Source organism: Centruroides vittatus, unplaced genomic scaffold, assembly GCF_030686945.1.
Source record: "Centruroides vittatus isolate TY-2023 unplaced genomic scaffold, ASM3068694v2 contig_858, whole genome shotgun sequence".
NCBI classification, from domain to species: domain Eukaryota; kingdom Metazoa; phylum Arthropoda; class Arachnida; order Scorpiones; family Buthidae; genus Centruroides; species Centruroides vittatus.
Window position 1 is genome coordinate 176,351 of NW_027122560.1, and position 23,539 is coordinate 199,889.

The 23,539-nt window shown below is 31.9% G+C and overlaps 2 protein-coding genes across 7 annotated transcripts in view; both read right to left on the bottom strand.

Annotated features, from left to right (window-relative positions):
* Positions 1-23,539, bottom strand: part of LOC136982642 (rho-related BTB domain-containing protein 1-like) — a 52,045-nt gene that overhangs the window by 24,993 nt on the left and 3,513 nt on the right. Inside the window, exons 1-2 of one of the 5 annotated variants that reach the window (XM_067279198.1) lie at positions 7,259-7,437; positions 598-824 (exon numbers count right to left, since the gene is read on the bottom strand). In XM_067279198.1, coding sequence (XP_067135299.1) covers positions 598-777 — 180 coding nt within the window. In that variant the 5' untranslated portion in view covers positions 778-824; positions 7,259-7,437. Of the gene's footprint in view, positions 1-597; positions 825-955; positions 1,031-6,142; positions 6,690-7,258; positions 7,438-23,539 lie in introns of those variants that run through there. The other 4 variants (XM_067279196.1, XM_067279200.1, XM_067279199.1 and 1 more) reach the window with 4 other exon arrangements.
* On the bottom strand, positions 17,480-22,866 carry LOC136982643 (sulfotransferase ssu-1-like). Of its 2 annotated transcripts, none has more exons than XM_067279202.1 (2): positions 22,819-22,866; positions 17,480-18,903 (listed from the first exon to the last, which is right to left on the bottom strand). In XM_067279202.1, exon 2 carries the CDS (start codon positions 18,901-18,903, stop codon positions 18,028-18,030), a length of 876 nt encoding a protein of 291 aa, XP_067135303.1. In that variant the 5' UTR covers positions 22,819-22,866; the 3' UTR covers positions 17,480-18,027. The 2 variants fall into 2 exon arrangements, with proteins under 2 accessions (XP_067135303.1, XP_067135302.1); XM_067279201.1 differs by having other exon boundaries at positions 22,768-22,857.

Sequence of the window (23,539 nt, forward strand, 5' to 3'; positions counted from 1 at the left end):
ATACCGACATTCCTACGTGATCTTTAAGAAATTCTCTATTACCTAAGAGGAATAATTCATATTTTCAACGGAGAAAAAGCTGTTTAGAAGCTTTAGTAGTTTCGACTTACCTGAAGAAACTATTCATGAATTTGCAATACAAATTAAGAATTTTTAGTTGATTGAATATCATTAACTGACTACGGTTAAAGTATGAATCAAGAAAACTTTAAGTAACTTATTAAATAGCTTTAATATTTATATAATTAATTATGTTTGATGGTATGAAGGACTTTCGTCTTTTTGTTCATTTGAAATTAATGTTTTTTATTTGAAGAATTTGTGTTAAAATTTATCTCTAATCTGCTATTATAATGCATAAATTATATACTAATAATAAATATTTGCTAATTAATATAAAAAATATCTAAATTATCATAATTTGGATTGATTTGAGTTAGGACAATTTATTAAAAGAGAAATGAAGACTTTGAATAGCACCCCTGTTTAATAAATTATTTATTAAATAGAGGATGCTATTCGATTTATCAACCAAAATCATTCACTCATTACAACTGTGAGAAACTCCACTTTAAAACTAACATTGTACGTTATTACCTCTTTGTGAATCCGGTACTGGTCGACTGCCCATACAGTGGGGATGTGAGTAGTCAGTAATTGACTTAAGGTTAAAGGAGCATCGCAAGCTCTTGACCTGATAAGGCGCGTTTTTCCGACAGCCGTATCTCCCACCACTACACATTTCACCAGTTCCTGGTTTGGATGATCGTTATCCATACTGATCCATGCCAGTCAATGTTCGGTAATAAAAAATGTTCATCATCCTGAAAACAAATATTCATAATTAGTTAACATAGAAGAAATTACACACATATTTATATAATTTATATAATTAACGAGCTATTCAGATGAATAAAATCTGTTTAAATTTATAGTAGTTACTGTAAATTATTACTGGTTACAATACAGTAGTAGTTGTTTTGTTTTATATAAGTTGTTTGTAACAGCTCTAGCATACCAGAAAATAGGAACAGCTGTCACAACCGACATCCGTTACAAAACGGAATAATGTGAGCTTGCGAGTAATCTTATCGTCTTATTTACTTCATAAGTTTCATTATTTTGTTGATAAACTATTCATATAATTTCAAATATCTTATCAAAATTAAGTTAAAGATATTTACCAGCTGAAAAATATACCATAAATTCTTACAAATATTTAAATATTTATAAAACAATTTATTCAGCAAACGGCAATTATTAATTTTTTAAGGAAATTAAATGAATTTTAATTTATAAACAAATTTTTCTTTGCGTAGATATGTGTATAAAGAATGTAATTATTACACAAATTAAATAAAAATTAATTAATTTTCAGTAAAAGTAGTTGATGTAGAACGTTAAGTGATTGATTAAATATTAAATCCATAAATGTTTTACTTCAGTTACAGCTAAGTTTTTATCAATATTTATTGAATAAAAGTTCACTTATTAATAAAAATTTATAGCATTACATTCTAAAAATAGGGCTACGAACTTGCTTTCATATTTTTCTGATATGTCATACAGGTGTGTAGCTAATTAATTTTTAATATTTGCATTAATTATGAGTAGTTAAGCAATGACGCGTTATGGATCTCTGGAGGTCTTACAGCCATAAGGAGATCCATGTGATGCTTCTGTATTTGTGAGAGTTGTGTTAGTAATAGAATATGTTTATGTTATTTGTTATGAAACTAATCTTTCATGTATTTCAATCCTAAAAATCTTTCAGAAAAATTAATTAAAATAAAATTTGATATCAATTACTTAGCAATTTTTATTTATCTTTTATTTTTACCTAATAAATTAAATAAGAAAAAATATTTTCTCACATCTCAGTGTTATTTTTTGAATAATATGAAACATATTTTTGTAAACATGACTTTATATACCCTAATGAATTACAAATTTCATTTAATTTATTAAATAAAATAAAATGATTAAATTAATTAAATAATATAAGCCCCGTTGAAAATGCTTAACAAATGAACCTATAACACAGCAATAAAAATTTTAAAAATCATCTAAAATAACATATTATTGATTAAATGTTTTTCTACAAGTAATTTTCTCGCTTTATTTCTTATTATTAGACAAAAGTAGAAAACCTAAAAATTATTTTATTCGTTATTTTATTTTTATATAAAAACAATAACAAATTTGTAGTTATTCAAACTGTTAACTGCATTCTCTGTAAATCGAAAAAGCTTAACGTACTTTTATTTTAATAGATTATTTCATATACAGGGTGATCATAATTAAAGAGTAGGTGTTCAGAGCTCTCTGTAGAAAGAACTATTGGGAAAATCTCAACCAAATTTCGTATAAATACAGTGCACGTTCTGCTTTTCGACTATTTTTCCCGTCTTTTTCAATCGAGTGCTCGATTTATTGATCAAACTGGCCATGAATCGTAAAAACTAGAAAATTTGGCCCCCATAAATGCATTTTATTTGCTCCACCATTTAAAAAGATTTGCCTACCTCCAGTTAATCCCAAATGACAGGGACTGCAAGAGATGGCTAAATGTGCCACAAATATGAAAGTGTATATTAAAAATGAATGTATAAAGATCTATTACATCTATGAACAACTAATCCTTAGTGTAATAGTTATAATAGTACACAGCTATTCATTAACTTAAAGTGTATTTTAAAATATTATACAACATGTATGTGTTGTATAATATGTTTTAAACACAGTAATAAGTTTAAAATAAAAATTTGTAATAAAAACTGATATTAATAAGTGTTTAATTTCGTACACAAAGTACACCAGAAAAATTTTACACGTTTTACAGTGTGCCCTTTGAGAACCACTGATCTAGACAGTAGTCTCTACAATATTATTTTTTACTGTCTTCTCTCCTCTATAATACTTTTACTAGAAGACGAGACAGACTTCATATTCCAGATCTTCTCTGTCCTCTAGCCATATTGTAGAGAAGACTGGACAGTAGTCTTCTCTGCAACGTGTAGTCTCGATTATCTGGCCTAAAAGGGAACGGTGACGAAGCAGATCATAGGAAAGTACACGTAATCTGAACTATATTTGGAAAGAGACTCTCAGGTAGGCTCATTAATGGGAAAAAAAATCAATAAAATCTTTATTTATTCATTTTCATTATTAATAGTATTCATTATTCTGATAATTTTAAAACAAAACCTAAACGAACGAAAATCAAAGAATAATTAATACAATTCTAAAAGTTAAAAACCAAGTTTATTTTAAATAAATTAAGAATTATGAACATTTGTCTGAGGTAAAAAACAAAATAAATTTTGAAAGGGGAGGATAAAAGCGCCAGACATCTGCTATGAAAAACTTCTTCCATTATCCGTCCTTCCTTCCTTCCGGGTAATCGAAATTGTACTGTATAACGTTTTTAATTCAATAAAATTAAGTTGTTTTCTTTTATATATCACATGTACTATAATATATATATATATATAATTTTTTCAATCATAATTAACAATTTTACAAACAAACAAAATTAATTTTCTGAAAAATATTTTAGGTGCATTTATTCAGTTAAATTCATTAAAAATATATATATAAATTTAAATTTTATAATTTTGTATAAATTTAATTTCAAAATAGTAAAATTAATTTAAAATTTTTCCATAAGATAAAATAAAAAATAAATCATTTTCTACTTCTTTCACTTTCAGAAGACCATGCAACACTAAAAATAAATTCAGAACTTATATGAATCGATATCTGGCGACGACCTGAAAGAAAATAATTGCACTTTTCTAACTTGATTCCTATAAATTACTGAAATAAATCATGAAAATTTATTTTGAGAAAAATAAATTAATAAGATTCCAGTTGGCTATAGATAAAGAGTAATGACGCAAGATAGATCAATTTTTTACTTCGTTTTTTTTAAAAAAAATTTATTAAAAATTTCCTAATTATGTGATAACGTGCCTGAATTATTAATATTTTTAATCAAAATTATTAATAAAACTATAAAAAAATCATATTTATATTTAGATATATTCAAAAAACTGTCTTAAACTATTCATAGAAGACAAATACAAATCTCGGACCTTCACAATTTGTTCTGTTCAAGCCTCATAAGTACAAGATTACTGCAGGGTTGACAGTCTGTTTTAGGCCTTTCTTGCCTTACGTATGTACTACAATACGTACTAATGTGCATACGTAAAAACTCCTCTGACATCGGTGTAGTTTGAAAAATAGGACAAATATAAATGTTGGAGTCTTCATAACTCATTCTATTCACATCATAAAGAGGCCCACCAGTGGCCGTGTGGATAAAACCAATGAATTTTGGTAGTATTTGCGAGTTCGGGCTGATCGCGAGAAGTTTTCCGGGTTTTCTTCATTTGTCTAAAACCTAAATACAGGTCAGTTTCCCATCCCAGAAGGCATCCCCTTAGATGTTCGACCTCGTGTGCCTTGCGAAATCCATCAGAATAGGGCCTTATCACCAGACCTTATCAGAATACACAGGATAAGGCGTTTCAGGTAATTAGTGAGGCCCGACTCTCTTGTCTTTTTCGGGCCTTCATTACATTAAAAAAACAGCGTCAAAATTGTAATGTGTTTTTTTAAATAATAAAATTTGAAATTTTTTTTTAATACACAAGAAATGCAATTGAATGAGTACTTTGTAATAGATGTTTCTGAAGAAGCCTCTATAAATTTGAGGCCTATTCAAATACGTTCCTACTGACTCCTCTGTAAGAGGCCCCAGATAAGCTAGCTTCAAAATTTCTGATTGCCTTCTAATTACTAATTTGAATAAAACTGGAATTTATATATTACCCCGCATCATTTCATATTTATGAAATAAACTAAATTATTTAAAATGTTTTATTCGATATTTAACCTATTTTCAGTATTCATATATAGACATTGTACTTATTAATATTATTGCTCACACCAGCGATCTATTTTGAGGGTGAGCTTCCTGTTATATTAAGTATGCTACTTAAATAAAAATTCTTATCTGATATTAATCTTTACTATATGAATATTTTTATACATGAAATCTAAGAAATAACTTTTCCATAATTCTTAATTTGTTATTCTAAAAATGATATGTTTTAATAAGTATAAGAACGGAAAAATTCATGTGATTACAAGGATTTTTCAGTTCTAACAAGCATTAAATAAGTTATTATACATTATAGGAAATATAACCTAAATATTATCCTTAAAAATTATAATATTATAGTGAATACAGCCTTAATGCTAGCCTAAAATATTAAAATATTGTAGGAATGAGATTAAAGAACATTTTATTCTATTTGAAAAACGAATAATAATAATGCAAAATTACAAGAATTATGTTTAAAAATTATTTCAACATATCCAAATTAAAATCGTGATTCTAATTTTAGTTCGTGATATAAAACTAGGTTTGTTAAGATAACATTGATAACGCTTTGATAATAAATGTACTTTAGCAAATTTATTTTATACTTGATCTATGGAAGGTCTATCGTAGAAGGTAAATAAAACAAGTTCATTCGAGCGTTATTCTCTAAATCTTAACTCTGAAAAACATATTTAAAGTATTTAAAATCTGTATAATCTGTATATTTAATAATGAAAAGTATCACTTAAAACAAATAATAATAATTTATTAACTTATGACAGATTATAACTAAACGTATTTGGGTTCACCATTTGCAATTCAAAAATCTGAGATAGGCTCAGAAATTTTCATGAGCAGATGAACATAGCTGTATAGGGTTCAGTTCTGCAGCACTTGGCTGCTTCCATTGTCGGTCATGTGAAAAGGCCCCTTGTTAGCCTTTTCCCTTACCAAACCCATAATGGGCCCGTTTTTAATGCAAGAACCTAGCCCCAACATGTGTTTGTACGTGTCATTTGAATGATAACAGGAATAGAAACGATAAAAAGCTCTCTTCTACCCCACAGGAAGCTAATAATAACAAAAAAAAGGCTACTCATCAAGTTGCTACTCGAGTTGCTACTCATCAAATTTAACTCAATTGATGATACCATTAAAAAGAGAATTTACGAAAAAACATTTTGAAAAATTCATATAAAAAGATAATCGATCGTAATAGAAGAAACAGGTGTAAAGGAAATGACTAACCTTTAAAGTCGTGAATTTTCTTACGATATCAAGGCTGCTTCAGGATTTTTTTTTTCCGTGTTAACGAAACGTTAACAGGAAATTTTAAATGTTTTTAAGAAACTTTAGAATATGAACAGCTGTCCACGTTGTCTAACAACGCATCTAAAATGTAACGGAGAATCAGATTTCGACGCAATAAACATTCCTTTTTATCTTACAACATAATCCTACTCGAATGCATTATCAAGGGAAAAGTGTAATGTCTGAAATACAACGTTTTTCACTTCTTACTGTAATCGTTTATCTCCAAGATCGCTCCTTCGTTAATTTTAACAAATATAAAATGCTAGTATAAGAAAATTCAGCGGGTAAACGATACGAATAGTCACCGTGACTACACTCAAGTATTTAATTTCTCAATTTTTCGTCGGTCATTGGGATAAACAAAATGATTTCGTAACAGAATGAGATAAGAACGACCTCATAAGCTTTACGACGATGTCTCTTGTGTGTGCAAATAACCTAGTGCCAGTGAACTTCGATTTATGAATCATTGCCAACTTAATAAACAACACAAAAAAATAACGCATTTTATTCTAATTTACAAAATAATTCTAATTACAGCTAAAACAAAACATCCCATTCGACATGCGTCATTTAAAATGTATTTTCCATTTCACCAGCAGTCAAATGACAGAATGCACATCGTGTCCCATTCCACGTACAAGCAAGCCAGCTGCGCTATAAACGTGGCAACGACCAGGGATCGATTGTGCCTCCTTGAAAGAAATCCACGTGACTTGTCAGCACTTTGAACTCGGTTTTCAGTTGAGAATGCTTCTACTTACAGACAGACAATTCAATTCAACACCGTTACTGTGACCCATAACTCCTCGTATGTATATAAATAAACACATATTATTCCTTACTTAATTATACGTTTTAAACCCCTATAATTGTTCCAATCAGCTAATTAAACTTATTTTATCCATAGAAATTACGTATTACTTCAACCATACGCCTGTGTATTTATAGTCTACACTATGTAAACTACAGAATCGAACAAAGACAGAACAATAATTAATATGAAATGACAGAAAACAGAGCTTAGACTAATAAAGAAGCCATGAATACTTTACAGTTCAGAAGGTCCTCTTCTCTCAAACTCTGGAGTGAGACGCACACGGCTGTTCGGTAGTCATAGCAACGGGTGCGTTGTCTCCTTCCAAGTCCTTGTAACCCTGGCAACGCGAGAACTGTCAAACTTTCGCATTCGTGACGTCACCTAACAAGCATACTCTTCATTGGTTAACTTAGCGGAAATCGGGGAGTGTCGAAGACCTAATGATTTTTCGGTGTATCTGGAGGTTCAGATTGGAGAAAACGTTTTTAAACCTGTTCAAACGAATAATAATCGAACAATGTTTTATCGAAGGACGTCGATCTATAAGAGTAAAATAAACACAGTTGGAGGAGGAAAATTCTCGTTTGTCCTTGCATTGGCACAACATTCTTGCATTCATAAATATAAAATTTCACCAGTAAAATGTGCCAAATAAGGTCAGCTACAGATGATCACAACAGCGTTCGACCTTGGACCTCTGCTTTCACGCAGTGTTTGAAATATAAGCTAATTCATAAGAGAAAATGTTAATGAAAATGAATAAGTTCATGAATAGATATATTCTTACAGCTCACTTTTATGTCTTTGAAGGAGTTTTTGCTATTTTTAATGCATAAAAATCGAGAAGATTAATTCGAAATGTGGTAATTTGATATTTTTCTGGGACTAGACATTGAATAATTAACACTTTCTATTGTAATATTTAATGTAGTATAATCAACTTAGTCTGTCAAATATTGTTCATATAAATTGTTATTCTCAATAATATAATTTTAAAGGACGACTATCCTTTAAAATTATATTATTCGGGACACAATAATAATTCCCAGAATAACAGCTGACGTAATTACTTCACTGCCTCGGCCATTCGAGGCAATATACTACCAGCGTGTTACACTAGGGATCCAGGTTCGAGTTCGGATTGGATCAGAAATTTTGACGGGTATTTTGACTCAAATGTATAGGGCATCGCCTGCTTTCTTTACGAGTAAGGACGAAATCAGCCGGGCATAGAGACAGGGCCGTGACCTTTGGAAGACTTTGAGAGATAGGGTCTGGAACCTCAGGAATTTTTCCTGGGTGGTCTGTTCCGGATTTTTCAAGCCAAGTCCCTCACCAGCTGGCTGTTTTCATTGTGGGTCTGTCAAATTCACGACGGGGATGGAGAAAAGGCCTTCTTAGTGACTATAATAAGTGAAAGAGTTAATAGTTTATATATTTATAAACCAAACGAAAGATTCTAAGCGATAATAAATTTATAAATTTATTAATATTCAGAAACTGTTTTTAAAAACACGCCTACTCTGTAATTTCTAAAACAGTATATTTATATATAGAATCAGAGCAGTTAAGAAAAGTTAACTTATTGTGTGTTGTCAATATTATTTATAGACGTATTTCAGAAATATTTGTTACTAATTTTCACTTTATATTGAATGTTTCTTGCAACTCGATTCGCAAATTATAAATTATGTAACAATTTATCGAAGGAAATAAATTAGAGCTTTATTATATATATATATATATATTAAAAATATTGTATTTTGAGGCAGAGACGTAACAAGATGCTATTGTTAGACGGGCATCTGAATACGTTGTTCAGCAGATCGAGATTTAGGCCTACCTTTGTTAGCACTCTTAAGTTATAACATACGAGTCTTCCACTTCCACAACATAATAAGGAACAATAGGTGCTTACCGTTTGAGGTTGGGGTTCTCTTAGTGTGAAGTACTAAACTATAGTTTGTTTAGCTTGTGTGTAAATACGATCCTGTTTATGAGTAAAATAATTTTTAAAAATAGATGTAAAGGAGGAGGAACTAAGATTCTAACTGTAAGGTTAATGGGAGACATGAGCCCCTTTACTTCTAAATAAACACGACTGTTTTAATTAACCATTTGAAAAGTTTGAGTTCGAGAGAAATCTGTTAAGAATGAATTTTGCCTCTCTTAGAATGATATCGATTTATTGTCATAAGAGATCAAAGTTCAATTCTTGATCGTGTACTTTCAAGAAAAATTACATTCATAATTATTCACGAATAATGTTGAGTTTGGCCTAAGGCCTATATTGTGTCATGCCTCTAATTAAAAAAATTACTTAATTCTGTATGTTCAGCGTATAAATCTAAATTAATATATGAGTATTGAAATAATATATAGATATTTGTTGCTTTAAATATGTATTTTGCATTCGGATGTATTGTTAAAGCGATTTAAAACCTATTTTGTAAGCTTTTTTTTTCGTTTGTACTATGTGTTCTTCGAGCTGCTCGAACGTGGACTTCGTCCTCATCGATAATCTCAATGATATCTCCGTTTCAAGTGCAAAGTCTATCTTCTTTGGAGCTCTTACGTAATCTTATATTCGGCTACACCGAAGTCCATTTATATGTCATCAGAGTATATGGCACTTTTAGAATCTGATTTAGTCCTCCGGAGAGGCACTTTCCCTTTGGCAAATCTCTCGTGTATTGCGTTGTCTTGTCCCATCAATTCAATCCTTTTGTTCATTTTTATTTCATATCTTGGAAAAAAGCTGAAAATTATGGACAGTTACAGAAAGATCCTAAATATAACATAATCCAAAACTTTTTTTCTGCCTCTGCATCGTTAAGAAGATCGTTAATTCATGTCCATCATCAGTTCAGTCAAGTCTACAATGAAGGCGAACGATTGGTGAGATTGAAAAATTTTTAGATGGCTATTCGAACTCGAATCCTGGATGAAAAACTTTTTTCATTCAAATATTATCTATTCTTCTTTAAGTCCTTGTAAAATGGCATTGTCATTGAACTATTCAAGACTTCTTTAAGAGATATTTAGGACAAATCGATGCTTTCTTTTTTTTTTTTTTTTTTTTTTTTTTCTTTCTCAAACTCTTTTTAATGTTCCATTATAAAAAATTTACAGAATTTACAAATTTAACTATACACAAGTTTTGTTTTTAACTCTTTCCATTCGGAAAAAGTTAAAAACAGAATTTGTGGGCACTAAGAAGTTCTATTTTCTGACAAGCTCAATACGAGTTTGGCAGGTTCACAGTAGGGTGGCAGGGTGATGAGAGACGAATCGTGTCATATCCGGAAGAACCACATCCGAAGAATTTCTGGAGTTTTTTCGACCAGTTTGGAGTCAATCCAGGAAATATTAATTTTAATTTACAGATCTTTCATGTCAATAAAAAATGATCATAATACACAATATAGATGACCGGAAAGCTGAGCGGTTAAGATGGGAGTCTACCGCTTTTGCAGACTTGACATGAGCAATTCCAGAATTTTTGATGGACGGTCTGTTCTGGAGATATAGGACCCCATGCCTCCTTACCACCCGATTGCCCCATTGTGGACCTGGCCGAACCTATAGCGGGCTTACTAAAAATATCTTTTAATGCCCACTAGGCGGAAGGGATTTTAAAAATAGGCCTATAGGCCTATATACAAAATGAAAATTGTATGTTCTTATTTCCATTTATTTTAACGAAAAATATTTATAATTTATAGATTTGATATAAAAATACATATGATATGCTTTTATTTTTATAGAAATGTAAGAATAAAAATATTTTTGTATCATTAATTTTAAATATTTATTTTGGCTCTTATTTATTATTTTTAAAAGTTGGAAAGTTGGGATTTCTTCCCAACTTTCCCGGGTCCTTAGAAACAGGCTGACACTTTAACCCAATGGTTTTCAACCGGAATGCCGCAACGACACTTTAGGGTGCCGCGAAATGGATTGAAGAAAGAAGGCAAAGCAACAAATAGACTGATTTACTAAGAAGTGTCTTCCGGGAGAACTTTCTTTCCTTCTTTAGATGTTAGGCTCATGAAGAAAACCCAGAAAGCTATGTGGCCAGCCCGTTGATGAGACGCGAACCTGCGACTAACTACTAGTATTCAATGATTTTATCCACTCGGCCATTGCCGAGGTCCAGTATAGCGAAATATAATGCTGAGTAGCGCCATAACACTTCTCAGGTGCATGACTAAAAGCGTAATAACTCTACATTGATAAAGACTTAAGGGTTTCGCAAGAAAAAATTATTAAGTTCAGGAAGCCGCAATTATAAAAATGTTGAAAAACACTGCCTAAACTGCTCAGATATCCGACCGCCGTCAGATATTGTAAATTGGAATACGAAATACACAGACGAAACATTTTTTATTGCAAAATAATTTATTGTATTTTGTTATTGAATTCTCAGAGATTTTGCCCACGATAAATTTTCTATTAATCAAAATGGCCGACATAAAAATTGTAGACACTCCTATCACTACTTGTTCGCTTTGCCTCGACATTTGCATCGAACCAATTGTCTCAAATTGTGAACATATTGTAAGGAACTCGTTTAAAGTTCCAATTAAGTGATAATTATTTTTCGGCCATAAATAAAACTAATGAACTACTTTTGACTAGAGTTAATGCTGTAAATTTAATTCTTCTGTAGTCTGCTTTTTGTTTTTGAGACTACTAAAATGTTCTGTTTGTTTAGTATATTTCTGTTCATCATGGCAATGAAGATAAGTGACAATACCTAAAAGAAAACATCTACCAAGAAAATCGTTCGCAGTAAACTGTGTATCTTTTCTCACGATTATTATTATTCGTGTATATTTAATTATTTACGATAAGACACGCATGGGAAGGGTTTCACGTTTATTAAGATTCTTCACAGATCTTTAGTAACAATTTTTTATATTTTAATAATATATTTTAACCGAAACACAAAATATTAGTGACTAAATTTGTTTAATCACTCAAAAATATTACTTTAAGTTATTTAAAAAACAAAAAAGAAATTATAGTTACCTGTAAACTGCGAACAGTTAAAACATCTTTCTGTTCTACCTGGTAAAACCCTATTTGATTATTACAGTCTTTAGTTGCAGTGAGGAATTTCTACTTAAAAAGTTTCTTTCTTTGTGATTAAGTCGGTTATTTTGTGAAAATTTATTTCCTAAATGAAGATGAATAGAATAGACACGGATCTGTACCTGAAGTAAATTAATCTATTTGATATTGGTGATATCAGAAATAAAAATAAACAGTTTAATCTAATCATCTGACTCTGACAACTACGCCATATAAGAACCAACATAGAATGATCACGTAATCAGGTAATACAGCTTAGCAAATTCATAATTTAATTTAAATATGACCGGTATATAGGTCTACCATCAAGTAAATTGGTAAAACAAAAATAGTTCTAAATACTATCAAACCAGATTTTCTCATGACCGAACAGATGATTCGAATTCGAATAGGAATATAAAAAAATCTCGAGGGTATTTTGACCCGTATATATCCGATTCGATTCTTTCATTGTGGACTTGTCTGAACTCACGATGGGCATGAATTAACGACCGCAGAGGAAAAGAGTTTAGAAAATTCTTATATAAACAAAAATATAATATTACTTGATGACAACAGAGCCAGAAAAGAACATTTTGGATTGTATTATAGTCAGAATCTTCCTATAAACATCCATAATTTTCAGCTTTATTTTAATATTTAGGAAAATGACCCTTATTTCGTGTTAAACACGTGCAGAAACTCGCAGCCAGAGCGTTCAGTGATTTTAATTAATTTATTCAAAAAAGTCCCGAATTCTTGACTAAAACCTCATTTAATTGCACGTTTCCGTGATTTTCATAAAACCAAAACCATAATCTAAATATGAAATACAATAGTGAGACTTTGTTTTCACTATAATTTATTCAACTGAATTACACATTAAAAAATGCATTTTATACGCAATTAAATCTGCGTGACTTTCAAGCATTTGCTGGATAATTATAAATTATTATGTGCTGAAAAAATAAGAATGTGAATTTAATGAATTTGAGACGATATAAAAGACTATTACTTTGTTTTTTTCAATATATCAATATGAAACATAATTCAAATTTGTATCTTCCTTTTATGTGTTACAAAACGAATAATAATAACAATTTATGCCAATTATAATTCTTACTAAAGAGATTATTTTCTTTAATTTAAAAATAATGGTTTCTACGGTTTTAATAACATTAATTATACGAGATAAAATTTTTAAAAAATATATTAAAAATAGTTAAATATTTAGTAACCGGTGTCATATTTAAGTGTTTTATTTCAATAAAAATAAAATATTGTTTAATGGAGCTATCCGTAATGAGCAAAGAAAATAGTTAAAATTATGAGGCTAAAATCAAATTTTGCCAGAAATGTTAAAATATTTAAATTGAATTTTATTGCTTATCTAAATGAATCAAGCCAACTAATAAAAGAATAAAAATGTTGTAAATAACCATTATATATATTACTTTCCATATTAAAAAACAATACTGGGTGATCTTAATTAAAGTATCCCTATTGAATGCTGTCTAGAGATATTTAACGGTCCAAATTCAATTCACATTTGGTATGGTGATATTTCAGGACATTACTATAAAAAAAAAAAATAGTATCAGAACTTACCACTACGGTGCTGTAACGAACATTTTATTTGTACAACAGGTTCATGCAGATCTTAATAATGCAGGGATCACTGCTCAACTAACTGTCATTCTGAATGCGATGAACCGTGTTCAATGGTCGACAGTAATTACTCTTCTGTGATTTTTCTCACATTTAGTTTGAAATTGTCTTTTTAAAAGCTGACAAAGTTGTAACATATCCTTTTAAAGTATCCCCACAAATAAACTGTATTTTCGTTGCTATCTGCTTCAAAAGCACCACAGTGCTGAGTTTTCTGCATGTCCTGAAAAATCATCATACTAAATTTGGTAGCATTTTGATTACTAGATATATCTTTAGACAGCGTTGAATAGGGGCACTTTAATTACAATCATTCGATAGATCTTGAAACTGTTTCGATAAATGTGGTATAGTGGTTTTCGACACTAAAATGACATTTTTAACAGCACTCATAAAAATTTATTTAAACAATGTCTAAAGTTATGGAATAAGATATGCTTAAAATAATATTGTAAACTCTAAATGTAAAATTCCATGATAACAATAAACTTGTTATGAAATTGAATTCTGTTCATGAAACTTTTCAGAAGTTACCTTCATAATAACGTCTTTAAATTCTACGACTTCGGAGAGGTTTTGAAGATAATAGCGAGGTTGAGGCCGAAGTTTTCAACGCGAAAACGTGAACGTCGGACGTTCAGCGCCGCTTTCCTGTAAGCCTAGAAGTTTGACAATGGTGTTTGGAAAGTCAGTGGAATCATGCTTGACATTCCAAACACCATTGTCAAACTTCTAGGCTTACAGGAAAGCGGCGCTGAACGTCCGACGTTCACGAAAACTTCGGCCTCAACCTCGCTAATAACATATTAAAACATCAGACATAAAATTGTCAAACCGATGATTTTTTCTTCTTGTCAATGTATCAAATCAAGAGTACAGAAAATACTTTTTTTTTTTTCTAATAAAAAGTAGCAATAATTTTTTCAATCCTGATTTAGCAACAAATCAAAATCAACAAAAATCACTACACTTTTTTTTTTTTTTTGTAACTCTTTCCGCCCTGTGGGCACTAAGAGGGCCTCTTATAGCAAGCCCATTATGGGTTCGGCCAGGCCCACAATGGGGCGGCCGGGTGGTGAGGACGGGGACCGACATATCCGGACGGACCACCCCCCACCAACCTCGTATCGCTTTCCAGGAGTTTCCTGAGCGACCGCGCGGTAGTCTATCACACCCCCAGTATGAGTTTCGAGAACGGTACTAGAGAGGGGTTGTCCCCAAGGATCTTGTATCGGACCATTACTCTGGAACGTTCCTAGCGGACACGGCGCTGAGGCAAGTCCTACCGGACGAAGTCCAGCTGCAGGCTTATGCAGACGATCTGTTGTTAGTAGTTGCCGGCCATAGCCGTAAGGAGATGGAGACCCACGGCAACGAAGCAATAGAACGACTCGTTCGCTGGGGAGAACTGAATAAGCTCTCCTTCAGCCCCGAGAAATCGGAGGCCCTGACGGTGGCCCGGACCGGTGTGTTGGCTCGCCGACCAATATACCGAATTCGGGGTAACCCCATCCAAAGGGTGAGCGAGCTAAAGTACCTCGGTGTTATCATCGACCAGACACTATGTTGGACGCCACATCTGAGGAGTGTTCGAGAAACGACAAACCTCACGATAGCGGCACTATCGAGACTAGCGAGACAGGATTACGGCCTTAGTGGGCACGCGCTACGATCCATCTATAAGATGAGTGTAGAGCGCGTTGTCTGCTACGCCTGTGGTATTTGGTGGAAGGAATCTGCCAACGTCTGTCAGAGCAGGACGCTGCTCTCGATTCAGAGACCCGCTGCATTGCGGATCACAAGAGCGTACGGAACTGTGTCCACGGAGGCGGCCCTGGTCTTGGCCGGGCTGCTCCCGTTGCCCTTGGTCGTCAGCCAAGAGGCGGCCTTCTACAGGACAACTGTGGAGGGCATCGAGGCAAAGCATTGTAATCAGATGTGCCCAGCCAGACCGAGACGTTTGGCAGACGTTTTGAAAGTCCATCCGGCCCATAGGATTGGACTAGACTGGGATGTCGGTGAACCGACAGGCATCGGTGTTGAAATATACACCGACGGCTCTAAAGACGGTGGCTTAGTAGGTGCTGCGTTTTGTGTCTATTCTGGTGGGGTACATGTGTACTCACAATCAGTCAGATTGAACGAGGAGGCTTCCGTGTTTCAGGCAGAACTGGTGGCTCTGGCGGGGGCGTCCCAGTGGATCCTATTACATCCGGGTCCTGAGCCTGTCACGGTTTACTCTGACAGCCAATCGTCGCTTCAGGCATTAAGCGACGGGTATCATAGAGATGAGATGGTACGAGAGATCAGAGGTAGGGTACTGAGGGCGAGGCACGAACGACACGTTGCCCTGCGGTGGGTCCGAGGCCACATCGGGATCCCGGGCAACGAACGTGCCGACCAACTGGCCAAGGCGGGGGCCAGGGGCCCATTTGTAACGAGGACGGTAGAACCCTCGGCAACATACATAAAAGGTACTCTACTGCAGTGGTCGATGAGGAGTTGGCAAGAGAGCTGGACTCAGAGTACGGTGGGTAGGTCGACCCACGCCTTCGTGCCTGACGTTGGCCTTACCCCAGTGAGTTGTTGTAGGTTGCTTACGCAGATACTGACCGGACACGGGAGGTTTCCCCACTTCAAGTCCATTCTTGGACAAGGAGATGGTTGCTGCTCCTGTGGGTGTCCTCGCGGCGACGCGAGACACTACGTACTTGACTGTCCTCTCACAGAGGATTTCCGCCGAGGGGCTGACCAAGTCGACTGGTCCAAGCCGCCTGAACAAGTACTTCGAACGCTAGCAGCAAGTGAAGGAAACTTATTGAAACTAAAGGAATTGATGGTTAAAGTCTCAGATCTTTTCGATCTATGAGCCCAATGGACGCATTGGGCTGGGCACCCTCTTCTTGTAGGGAAAGGTGCCCTATTTAATGCTTGGGATTATCAATTACGATAAGTCTGTACGTTTTATCAATTGCGGCAAAGGAGCATGCCGCATAACAAATCTTGACAGAGCAAGAATATGCGGTGAAAACCGCACAAACAAATAAAAGTTATGCCAATGTTAGTGAGTTGGGGCTAAGAGGGCGGATGACAGCTCAGGAGAAGCCGTTGGCGCCCCAACTAAAAGTAAAAGAGTCAGTGACTACCTTCGGGTAAGAGACCAAGGCCCATGATTAAGGCATAGTCTCTAGAACCCTGTGGTGCCTGGTGGCGGAGCAGGGGAAAGCAGGGGAAAAGAGTTTCCTTATGACGGACCACCCCCGAAAAATTCCTGGGGATTTTTCGACCCGTCCGGACTCGATTCCGGGTCCCCCAGGGCGGCAGGCTGCTAACCTTGACCGCTCGGCCATCCGGCCAAAATCACTACACTAATGTGGTTTAAGTGCTTTAGAGTAATAGAATATAACTTGACTAAATGACATATTCATATCCAATTTTAGACAATTATAAGCGGAAACACAGTATTACATTTCTATAAACTGTAACATAAGCTCTTTAAAATAATATTATTAATATAAATACATTTTTATTTTATATCCTGTAAAATATTTCTTCCTATCCTAAAAAATTAATAAAAGATTTTAAATCATGTTATTGAATAATATTCATATAAATTATTGTGTGTAGCTATAGAACTTCATGACAAAGAGTTAGATTAAGAACTAGGTTATGAATGAGGTAGTAAAGCTAATAAAAATGGAACATAATCATATTCATTAAATGCGTTTTTATTATCTCTGACATAAATTTTTAAAAATATATTTAATATCCTTCAAAAGGTAATTTATTTTAAAATTTGATAATATTTATACTGTAATAGTTCATACAACTTGACACGTGATGCTGAATGGTTGTCCAGGCAATAAAGATATCAGTCTATCGTTCTATTAAATTTTTATTTAATTTCGAAATGGCTCAGAAAATTTCCGGATGAGTTGTGTTAAATATTCTAAGTCTGATTCCTCACCATTCGATCTATCCCATTGTGGGCCCTAACCGAACCCGTATTGGGCGAGAAAAAGACCTTAGTATCCACAGGGTGGCGAATATAGCCTAGTTTTCGTTAATAATTTGATAATAGATTTTTTCGCATTTGTTCTGTTAATAAATTTTAATTAATCATTTAACATTTATTATAATTCTTTATTAGAACATTGATCTATCTTCTTAAAAAGTGTCATTTTCTTTAAATGTTTCATCCCGGTTATGCATATACCCAAGTAAGAAAACTTAAAATTTAAATGGAAATAGTCGATTATATATCGTATTCTTTCCATAAATAACGAGCTTCCGATTTTCCTAATTTCTCTCTAAATCTTTCATCCATTCTTCTTGTCTGATCTTCACTCATATAGTTTTTCCAATCACCTACTTCACCTTTTCTTAAAAAATCAGGCATATTTTTAGGTCTTTCGGAACTCCAAGCTGTTTTATGTGTCGCTTTCATGGCACTAATATGGCTATTTTTTACTACTTTTTCTAAAATATCATTGTTATCTACAGAACTAGCAAATTTTCCTTCTAAAAAATAGCCGATTTTACGAATATTGGATTCGGGATCCGATTTAATATCCTCGTATAACAAGAATAATATATTATCGTCATCTTTATGTGAATACCAAGATAAGAGATTGTCGAAATAATCTCCAGAATCAACTTGACCTGTAATGAATAATTCGAAATAGTCGTCAAATGTGCCATTCTGGAAATTATAATGTTTAGGGAAACCTCTAGTATGATGATAAAAAGATACGCAACAATCTTTGGGATTTCGAGCAATGTAAATATACTTGGATTTACTGTTATATGGAGTCAAGTAAAAAGGCAAATGTATTTTGATTATTCTAGGTTTGGCCATTTTCATCACAAATTCAGCCCCTTTTTCTTCCAAGTGTGGGGCGAAATCATGAATGCTCTGCCCTTCTTCAATTGGCTTTCCGTCATTCCACAACAGAAATAAAATGTATTGGCACCAAGTGGTTCCGCATTTAGGATAGGTGGAAATAAATATATCTCCATCTTCGGCCGGGTATTTCAATCCTGAATAATAGCTCTCCAAAGGAAAACTTCCTGGAAGGATATATCCATCGTTTGCTACATTGTAAGAAGGAATATTCCTCATCGAAGCCATCTGCAAAAAATTGATGGCGATTAATGCCTGATCTATTTTTGTTTCCAATTTCTTGTGTCAGATGAAACAGAAAATTTTTATGAAAAATATATTGTACATGTAATATTTTTACAAATATTTAAATAAGAAATAAATAAAATAAATATCTTTATATAGATTTAAACATGCATAAGGTATATAAAGTTAAAATGATCAAGATGAAAAATGTAAGTATACAATTAAGTGTAATTTGATAGAAATATGCTTCTTGTCCTGTTGAAATTTATTATCATCAAGCTTCTACACTGGCTTCTAATCTGAGGACTTCAATTAGAAGCCAATATAGAAGCTTGATAACATTAAAGTGTAATTTCTTGCCACAATTTATCCTAATAGGCTCGTGTGCCATAAAACAATAAATAACTAATCGGCAATTTTATGTGTCAATTTATCATTTTCAAGTTAAGAAAAATATTGTGATTATGGATTTATACACCATTTATACATTAAATTTATTAAATGTAATTTCAATTCACGTTGCTCTTCTCTATTCACAAAATATAGAAATATCCTGTATATAAAGAAAAATAAATTAATTTGTCGTATTCGTACGGGTCAAATTCGTATCGGTTTTGTTGCAGAGATGCAATTTTCTTACCTTAAATTTCTGAAACAAAGTAACATCGAATATACTATAAATAATATGAATATTAGAACAGAAAAAGCGTCACAATAATTTTTATAAGATTAAAGAAAAAAAAATTAAACAGTGTATTTCTATACATACTTTATTAGAATTATTCATAATATAGTTTACAAAAGCACCAAAATCTTCATAATAATTTTTATCAATTAATCCTTAATAAATAGAATTTCTACACAATATATAATGTACTGTACAGTACCTGTCGTTCCTTTGAAGAATATCTGAATTAATGGATGGTTTATGTGTGATATGTGAAATATAAAATATTCATTCACTTTTTTATAACTTAATTTTCTTTTATCCTCTTTGCACTTTTTCTATGGCTGTTCATGAAAATTTTGTAATTCTATTTCATCAAAATGGTACATTTTTCTCGTTGTCTTACATTATTCATCACTTTTTGAAAAAAATTTTAGAAAATATCCTTTCTGTTATCTTTCTGATTTGAATGCTTTAGTATGAGAAGACTTTTTACTTATCTATTCTTGAAGATAATGGCTGAAATAAACCAATATAAAATATGATACGTCATTATCATCGATTAGTACATTTTTAACCACTTTTGCCTCTAGTTTTCTGTTAACAATTTCTTCCTTTCTTTCGCTAAATTATGTGTGGCAATTTATGAATTAAATGTTGTAAAATATTACAACATTTAATCTATAAATCCAGAAATTAACGTTACTTTCCCGACTGTTATGCATACACAGGAAAGTATTGGAATCCTGTCGAATTTGACTCTCTGGTATTTTTGCAAATATCCACATTTTAAAAATTCATCTCTACCCTCAAAATTAAACCTTTTTTTTGTCTTTTTTATAATGAATAATATAAAAGATATTTTTTAAACAAAATCTCAAATAGATAGCGCCACACACAATTTTAATATCTTAAATTTTGCTAATGTGTTTCTTAAACATATCTTTTTCGCCGAGAAAGTAACGCTACTCGTTGCTGGATTTATTTAAAAAAAAAAAAACTAAATATTTAAAGGCATTAGAAACAAGTGATTATTAAACAAAAATAAAAGTAGTATTTTTATGAAGTAAAATAAAGTTTTCCTCATATATTTAGACGTATTGGTTTTTCCTATTGTTCAAAATAAATCTTAAAAAAACACTGATATGAAACAAACGAAGTATGTTATCAAGATTCTTCTTTTTTCAAATGTTAAATCCTCTAATTTGTTTCATTCCTTTTAGCAGTTAAGATCTCTGTACTTTTGATAAATTCAGTTCAAAATCCATATACAAATAATGCAAAATCTAATTTATTTAAAATTCATTAACTTATTCAAAAACGTTGGCCTTGGAACTCGAATTTAAAATGCATAGAAAAATCACATAATTTTCAGAAACTACTTCATTGTTAATTCAAGAAGAAAGCATCTTAATACCAAATTCCTTTAAATATTTATAATCAAAGCATTTTATATCCTTTAGAATCATTTCAAAGTATATATTTTCCATTGATTCTACGCTTGTTTCTAATTCACTTTCTTGTCTTTTATGAATATTTTTCCAGATTTAATATATAATAGAAGACAGAAAGTAAATCTATTCAGAATACTTGATTTTTGGATGATTTTGCTATAAAGGTCACATATGATATTCTAGAGCCATTGGCAATTCAATAACAAGATTTTCCTTCTTTTAGTAAAATTTTCATTGTATATTTTATCACATTTATAACAGCTTTTCAGCATTTTTAAAAATAATGTTTATTACTTTAAAAAAGGCTTTTTAGCATTTTCATTCTAAAATAATGAAAAGCGAATTATTTAAATTAAAAAAGTATTTTATGTTTTTTAATATATTTTCTTAAAATTTTGCAAAGCGTTTTTAGTTTTGATTTATCCATAATGTCTTAAGTAGTCTTTTTAAAACTAAATTACTATAAAAATATATTTAAGTATTTTAAAGTAAATAATGCTAGAGCTTATAGCTTTCCTTTCAGCTCTCTTTTTATTCTTAAAGGAAAGCTATAAGCTCTAGCATATATGCTATTACAATGTTTTATGAAAATTGCCTTAAGAATCGTAACATCTTACGAATACAGTCTTACCAGATGAAAAAATTATGAACGGAGGATAAATTGTTCTGGTAAGTAAAACTACGCTATATTTGGGTACAGGAAGACATTTTTTAAACTCAAAAGGAAGAACAAATGCACCAAATGAACATCTGGGGTGCATATACTTTTCGTTTTGTATGGATCGATCTGTAAAATCGGATCAGTCCTTGTCACGTGATACAGATAGCTTCTGTCATGGCAGAAAGTATACAAGTAGGATCGAAAATGGCGGCAAACATTTGTTAGTTAATAATAGTCTCTGCTTGTTAGTTAACATATACGTATAATATTTTTAAAATTCAGTATAATATCTTTTAAATTTTATATATGTTAATTAACAAGGATCAATTAATTAAATTAAAATAATCCATTTTATCTCTCGATATTAAAACTGTAGTTAGTACTAAACGACATACGCTGTTACGAATTATCGTTTATTTGACAAAATTGTTTGTGCTCATTCGTACGAATTTTTAAATTGTATTACTCTGTGAATAAAATTGTTTTCCACAAAATAAAATTTAAATAAAAATTTCACAAAATTAAAAAATAAAACTTGCAGAAAAGATGAAAGTGCAGGCCATACATTCTTGCTGTACAATCTAGCAAAATATACTTATTTTTTCATCTCAGTTTATCGGATATTTTAATAATGATGTTTTTACTTGTCATTTATAAGTTTTAAATAAGTTTCCTTGTCAACAATTAAACGTGTTTCTTCGTTATTTACTGTAAGCTTAACTTCAACCATGGAAGCCGCCATCTTTAATCTCTTTTATCTGATCCAAACGATCCTACTCTCCGCTCGGATTAGTTTGATCGCGATCCAGTTGATCCTAGATGGCGTTTGTATACGCAAATAGAGATTGATCGGATCGCAGTAGTTCCTTTGTATACACGATTTGAACGATCGAAGTGATCTTGGATCAGTTTGATTCCAAAAGTATATGCACCCCTGGTAACCAAGCGGAGAACATATACTCCTTCTGCATACCATACAGTAACCCTATACCAATATAAATGAGATTTATTTTTATATAACTTAATTTATACAAACATTCAGCCCTACAGTATGTATCAAAATATGTAAAACATCATACATGTACCTATGTTAAAAGTGGTAGATTCTAATTTCTTTCTTAAAGTTGAAATCATACCTTAATTTTCAAGCCAAGTAGACAACCACGTCATCTAGCTGATGTAAAACGTGGCTTTAAAATGACCGTAGCGCCACTATGTGTAATTTTCTTATATAGTACAGTACAAACAATATATAAATGTCCTAACAGAGGGAAAGACAAGAGAATGATATGCTTTGGGCTTCAAAAATCATTTATTAAAAATTATTCATATCATTAAAATTTATGTTCCCCCCCAATATACTAGTGTCCTCAGAAAGATTAGTAAAACAGTACAGAGCCTCTTTAATTTCTTGTAGTTTTCTATATATAAATAAATCTAATATCAATTAGTTACTTGAAATACAATGATTATGAAAGATTTAAAAATTTCAAAAAGCGTATAATACTGACGAATCATCAATTTTTTTTGTATTTTTTTTTTTTGTATTTTTTTTTATCCTCATATCTTCAATGACGTTATACCACTGCTAAAATCCTTTCAACCTTAAATATCTTCAGAAAGTAAGTTTAATTCCGGACTTATAAAGACTAGAATGAAGCCAACAGAGTTTTGTATTTACGCTTAACCTATCCCTATGTAAAGGTCATTACCATAAATTTCCAAAACTATTTTCTTATTTCATAAAAATAATCAAAAATAATTATTTTAGAATTTCTTTATAAAATAATCAAATAACTCATTTAAATATTTGAATATGAATACTTCTAGTTAATATAGGCTAAGTTTCTCTTTATT